General features: G+C 36.2%; 1 protein-coding gene across 1 annotated transcript; it reads left to right on the top strand.

Annotated features, from left to right (window-relative positions):
• The first annotated feature begins 1,153 nt into the window (after positions 1 to 1,153).
• Positions 1,154 to 5,733, top strand: LOC137003487 (GTPase IMAP family member 8-like). The gene is made up of 3 exons (XM_067363667.1): positions 1,154 to 1,724; positions 3,261 to 4,190; positions 5,072 to 5,733. Exons 1-3 carry the CDS (start codon positions 1,154 to 1,156, stop codon positions 5,731 to 5,733), a joined length of 2,163 nt encoding a protein of 720 aa, XP_067219768.1.
• The last annotated feature ends 1,063 nt before the right edge of the window (positions 5,734 to 6,796 follow it).

The following is a 6,796-nucleotide window of genomic DNA, read 5'->3' as shown; positions in this document are numbered from 1 at the left end:
GATCTTCAGCTCCAGAATCAACAAACACATGATGATCCTCATAATGCAGAGTTCAGAGCATCAGACAGCAGAACTCGATGAAGAAACACAGTCAGTCATTGAGAGATTTGGAGGTCGACATAATTTCTTTGGTCCCAACACACAAGTGTCCACATTGATGAAGAACATTGAGAAGATGCTGAAAGAAAACAGAGGAGAGTTTTTCTCCGCAGAGACATTTCTGGAGATGCAGATGAAAAAACTGATGAAATATGAAGAGATGAAGAAAATTCATTCACTAGAGACACATTTACTGCCACAAGGTAATGACTAGAAAAATGAGTCAAACTATACAACATGTAAAATTACAAAAATTATATGAATTATTACATTTTAATTCTACAGTACTTTTGTTCTATTAAATTTGCATAGGCCTACATTTGTGTTTTTAAACAGCAGAATTGCAACATTCAACATTAAGTTCTGACATTCAATTGTAAAATTTAAAAACTCAAACATTCTGATTGAACAAAAACAAAGTTGAAGGTCAAGCTTCAGTGTTCCACAGGAAATGTAGATTGTTAGAACATCACAGCTGATCATTTTGGCAAGTTAGTGTGAAGCTGAAAGATTTTCTTTCTTTCTTTCTTTCTTTTAAAATCTAATTACATTGAAAGAAAAAAACAACAACATGAATTTCAGTTAGGGTGAATTAATATGATAATACAATTGTTTTCTTTTAAGTAAATGTATTAAATGTACATGTAAATATTTAAGGAATTGACTGAACCCACTCACCATCTTAATACAGGCATAGGGTAAGTTGTGTTATTAAACTCTTTTAGTAATGGGAAAGGAAAGAGGCACAGCACTTTATAATTTTAATTTCTATAATGTAACAAACTAATTTGACAAAATAGTGAAACAGGTGAAAAGTGGCTCATCTTACCCCAACCCCCCTTTGATCTTGTCACTTGAATAAATTAAGATGTTCCCTTTCGTGGGAACTATCGACGCTACGTCAGATGACGTGATGGCCACGTGACGTAGCGTCTCGTTCCCTTACTCAGGGAACAGGGGTTACACTCGTAACCCGAGACGTTTTCTTAAATTCCTGTTTTGTTTCGTTTTTAATGTTTTTCAATCTTTTACATTTTCAGGTTCAAGAGAAAACATGGATGAAGTGAGGATTGTGCTGCTGGGAAAAACTGGAGTTGGGAAAAGTGCAACTGGAAACACAATCTTAGGAAGAAATGCGTTTACAGCAGAAACATCTCAAGAGTCAGTGACTAAAGAGAGTCGAAGAGAAACATCTGAAATCAACGGCCGACACATTACTGTGATCGACACTCCAGGACTGTTTGACACTGAACTGAGTAATGAGGAGATCCAGAGAGAAATCAAACACTGCATCTCCATGATCCTGCCTGGACCACATGTGTTCATCATTGTGCTCAATTTAGGACAACGATTCACTCAAGAAGAAGCAACATCAGTGAAGATCATCCAAGAGACATTCGGTGAGAAATCTCTAATGTTCACCATGGTGCTCTTCACCAGAGGAGATTATCTGAAGAAAAAAAACATTGAACAGTGTTTGGGAAAACCTGGATCTCCTTTGATGAATCTGATTGAAGCGTGTGGAAACAGATTCCATGTGTTCAATAATAATCAGACTGGAGACCGAACACAGGTGTCTGATCTACTGGAGAAGATAGACAACATGGTGACAGCGAACGGAGGGAGTTTCTACTCATGTAAGATGTTCAGAGAGATGGAGAGAGAAAAACAAGAACAACAGATGAAGATCCTGATGGACAGAGACAGAGAAAGAGAAGAGGTGATGAAGAAACTAGAAGAACAGATGAGACAAGAACAAGAAACACTTATCAATGAAATTGATCAAATTAGGCAAGAAAAAGAGAAAATAAAAACAGAAATAGATAAACTGCAGATCAAATACCACACAGAAACAGAAAGACTGATGAACAGAATAGAGAATGAGAGGAAGAAAAGTGAAGAATATATAGAAAGAGAAGAACAATATAAAACACAAAGACAAGAGAAAGTAAAAGAGATACAAGACACGATGAGACAAGAACGAGAGACATCTAGACATGAAATAGAAGAAATGAGGCAAGAAAAAGAGAAAATAAAAACAGAAAAAGAAGAACTTCAGACCCAATACAAAACAGAAATAGACAGAGTGATGAACAGAATACAGAATGAAAGACAGAATCATGACAAAGAGAGAAAGAGAAGAGAAAAAGAGTTTCATGAGAGTGAAAAACAATATAAAATGCAAATGAAAGAGAAAGAGAGAGAGATCTATGAGATGAAGAGAGAAAGAAATGAATGGGAGAAACGAAAACTAGAGGAAAAAACAAGAAGAGAAGAAGAGGATAAGAAAAGAAGAGAGAAAGAACAGAGAGTTTATGGTGAATTTAACCACAGACTGAAACAAGAGAGAGAGAGAATGAAAAGAGAGAAAGAAGATCTTCAAAATAAACATGAAGCAAAAGAAAACAAGATGAAGATCCTGATGGAGGAGAGAGTGAAGAAAATGAACAGAGAAAGAGAAGAACTGATGACGAAACATGAAGAAGAGAAAGAGAGAATAAAGATGATGATGATGGAGAAAGTGGAGCAACTGGACAGAGAAAGAGAAGAACTGATAAAGAAACTCGAAGAAGAGAAAGAGAGAACAAAGATGATGATGATGGAGAAAGTGGAGCAACTGGACAGAGAACGAGAAGAACTGATGAAGAAACTAGAAGAAGAGAAAGAGAGATTGAAGATGATGATGGAGGAAGAACGACAGAATAATGACAAAGAGAGAAAGAGAAGAGAAGAAGAGTTTAATGAGAGAGAAGAACAATATAAAAGAGAAATTAAAGAGAAAGAAGAGAGTGAGGAGAAGATCTGTGAGGAGATGAAGAGAGAAAGAGAGGAATGGGAGAAACAGAAATTGGAGGAAAAGGCAAAACGAGAAGAAGAGGATGAGAAAAGAAGAGAGAAAGAGCAGAGTTTGCATGCATTTAAACAGAGACTAAAACAAGAAAGAGAGAGAATGGAAAGAGAGAAAAAAGATCTTCAATCTAAACATGAAGAAGAAGAAGAAAAGATGAAGATCCTGATGGAGAAACTGAACAGAGAAAGAGAAGAACTGATGAAGAAACATGAAGAAGAAAAAGAGAGATTGAAGATGACGATGGAGGAAGAACGACAGAATAATGACAAAGAGAGAAAGAGAAGAGAAGAAAAGTTTAATGAGAGAGAAGAACAATATAAAAGAGAAATGAAAGAGAAAGAAGAGAGTGAGGAAAAGATCCATGAGGAGATGAAGAGAGAAAGAGAGGAATGGGAGAAACAGAAACTGGAGGAAAAGATGCAGAGAGAAGAAGAGGATGAGAAAAGAAGAGAGAAAGAACAGAGAGGATTACATGCATTTAAACAGAGACTAAAACAAGAAAGAGAGAGAATGGAAAAAGAGAAAAAAGATCTTCAATCTAAACATGAAGAAGAAGAAGAAGAAAAGATGAAGATCCTGATGGAGAAACTGAACAGAGAAAGAGAAGAACTGATGAAGAAACATGAAGAAGAGAAAGAGAGAATAAAGATGATGATGATAAAGAAAGTGGAGCAACTGGATAGACAAAGAGAAAAGCTGATGAAAAAACTAGAAGAAGAGAAAGAGAGAATGAAGATGATGGATGAAGAACAACAGAATAATAACAAAAAGAGAAAGAGAAGAGAAGTGTTTAATGAGAAAGAACAACAACATAAAATGGTAATGAATGAGAAAGAAGAACTGATGAAAAAACATGAAGAAGAGAAAGAGAGAATAAAGATGATGATGATGGAGAAAGTGGAGCAACTGGACAGAGAACGAGAAGAACTGATGAAGAAACATGAAGAAGAGAAAGAGAGAATAAAGATGATGATGATGGAGAAAGTGGAGCAACTGGACAGAGAACGAGAAGAACTGATGAAGAAACTAGAAGAAGAGAAAGAGAGATTCAAGATGATGATGGAGGAAGAACAACAGAATAATAACAAAAAGAGAAAGAGAAGAGAAGAGTTTAATATGAGAGAAGAACAATACAAAACACTACTGAATGATAAAGAGAAGAAAGAGAGAGAGATGAAAGAGGAGATGAAGAGAGAACGAGAGGAATGGGAGAAACAGAAACAGCAAAGTCCAACAAAATGTGAGTAGAAATGATTCTAGATTACTGCACAGCAAAATCCCCAGAGTTAAATCAGCTCTGCGTGGAGTATATTTGGTCCCTCTCTAAATAGTGTTAAAATAACACTGAAGCAGAGTTAAAGTTAATGAGATAATTAAGCGATGAATGAGCATTAGTGATGAACACCTGCTGTTAACAAGCAGAATAACTGAAGAAAAGATAATCCTCCTCTGCTGAGATCTTGAGAGATATAATGTCTTATATCTTCAGGTGATTTCATCTAAGACTGTGACTGAAGTCAGTTATAGTTCTTGTGTTTCTCTTTTCTTCATTGATTCTGCTTGTTAACAGCAGGTGTTCATCACTAAATGTCAATCATCACTTAATCACTTAATTATCTCATTAACTAGCTCTGCTTCAGTGTTACTTTAACATTATTTAGAGATGGACTATATGTACTCTGAGCAGAGTTTATTTAACTCTGGTGATTTTGCTGTGTAGATACTCGATTTTTGCAACAAATGATGGTTTTGGTAAACACTGTTACAAAGACCAAAAACAAGAATCAAACTGACCAACTAAATTAAACACTGATCACCACAATGGTGAACAAACATTTTCAATATACATCTAAACCTCTGATAATTGTAGTTGTTGTGTTTCATTTTCTGAAAGTGCAAGCATTATGTTGAACCAACATCACATTGTAACAATTATTCAAAGCCATTACCACTAATTGTGGGTGCAAAAGTGATGTTGATTCAATTGACATATTAACATATTGACATTGATTGTGGCTTGTTATCTGGGAAATAAATAAATAAGGAAATCAATTATTAGAACAGTGTGTAAAGTATGTTCAGGTAAAATATGTGATTGTGTGATCTGCTTTTTTCATACAGTGACAAAAAAACTGCTTGATAGTCCTGCTGCCCGTCTCTCACCCAGACGGATTGTTCTTCTGGGTAGAAGCGGTGTTGGGAAGAGTGCATCTGGAAACACAGTCCTGGGACAAAATGAGTTTAAATCATATGCCAATAAATGTTCATATGCTCGCGCCACTGTTTCAGGCAGATCTGTGTCTGTAGTTGATACTCCTGGACTATTTGACTCACTGATGAATCCTGATGAATTAATGAAGGAGATAGCAAGAAGTGTTCATCTATCCAGTCCTGGACCTCACGCTTTTTTCATTGTGTTTCCTGTGAATATGATGATAACTGAGGAGGATCAGCAGATTCTTCAGATGATTGAGATGTTGTTTGGTGAGAGAGTGTTAAAATACTCCATCATTCTCTTCACTCATGGAGATCTGCTAGAAGAAGAGACAGTAGAGGACCTCATTGAGGAGAACAGTGCATTAAGAGATCTAGTTGATCAGTGTGGAGGCAGATATCACATCTTAGACAATAAAAACAAGAGAAAAAGAAAGCAGGTGAATGATCTACTGCAGAAGATTGACACAATGATAGAGCAGAATGGAGGAGGACACTACAGTAATCAGATCAGTGATTCAGACAAGGAAGAAAAGAAGAGACAGAGAAAGGAAGAGCAGAGAAAATAACAAGATCAACAAAGGCAGATCTGTTGATACTCCTGGATTCACTGACACAAATGAAACCTGAGTTAATGGCATGCTTTTCTGTTGTTTGGTCGGGAGGTGTTAAAGTTCTCCAACATTCTCTCCTCCTCCAAGAGACCATAGAGACACGCATCAAGGAGAAATATGTTTAAGGACAACATACAGATTTAGACGAGAGGGAAAAAAGACGAGAATGATTTACTTATTTATTGAAAATCCTCAGACTGTGTGTGTGTGTGTATATATATATATATATATACTTATATATATCTATATATATATATAGATATATATATATATATATAGTACAGTCCAAAAGTTTGGAACCACTAAGATTTTTAATGTTTTTAAAAAGAAGTTTCATCTGCTCACCAAGGCTACATTTATTTAATTAAAAATACAGTAAAAAACAGTAATATTGTGAATTATTATTACAATTTAAAATAACTGTGTACTATTTAAATATATTTGACAAAGTAATTTATTCCTGTGATGCAAAGCTGAATTTTCAGCATCATTACTCCAGTCTTCAGTGTCACATGATCCTTCAGAAATCATTCTAATATGCTGATTTGCTGCTCAAGAAACATTTAATGTGCACAATTGTACAAAATATTTGTGTACAATATTTTTTTTTCAGGATTATTTGATGAATAGAAAGTTCAAAAGAACAGTGTTTATCTGAAATCGTCTCGGGTTACAGATGTAACCCTGGTTCCCTGAGTAAGGGAACGAGACGCTGCGTGAAACGCATTGGGAACCTTCTGCGTGATATCGTCATTGAAGCACTCCTGTATCCAACCAATCGTGTAACGAGACGTCAGAGACGGGTGACGTCATGGACCAGGAAACTATAAAGCATGCCCGGATGCAGAGAACACTAGCTTCTGTGGTAAATCTGAAGCAAGCACTCGCAAGCATGCAGGGGTACGGCAAGAGACGCAGCGTCTCGTTCCCTTACTCAGGGAACCAGGGTTACATCTGTAACCCGAGACGTTCCCTTTCGTGGGAACTATCGACGCTGCGTGAAACGCATTGGGAACGC

This window comes from Chanodichthys erythropterus, chromosome 3 (assembly GCF_024489055.1).
Source record: "Chanodichthys erythropterus isolate Z2021 chromosome 3, ASM2448905v1, whole genome shotgun sequence".
Lineage (NCBI taxonomy): Eukaryota > Metazoa > Chordata > Actinopteri > Cypriniformes > Xenocyprididae > Chanodichthys > Chanodichthys erythropterus.
The sequence above is the reverse complement of the archived record's forward strand: the minus strand, read 5'-3'. Positions and strand labels throughout refer to the sequence as shown.

Bases quoted from the DNA above. Each gene is read 5' to 3' on its own strand.
- LOC137003487 (XM_067363667.1), top strand. From the start codon at position 1,154: ATGGATGAAGTGAGGATTGTGCTGCTGGGAAAAACTGGAGTTGGGAAA. The intron at 1,725-3,260 runs GTTTCTACTCAT...ATGAGAGAGAAG, and splicing joins GGTGACAGCGAACGGAGGGA to AACAATATAAAAGAGAAATG. The intron at 4,191-5,071 runs GTGAGTAGAAAT...TTTTTCATACAG, and splicing joins ACAGCAAAGTCCAACAAAAT to TGACAAAAAAACTGCTTGAT.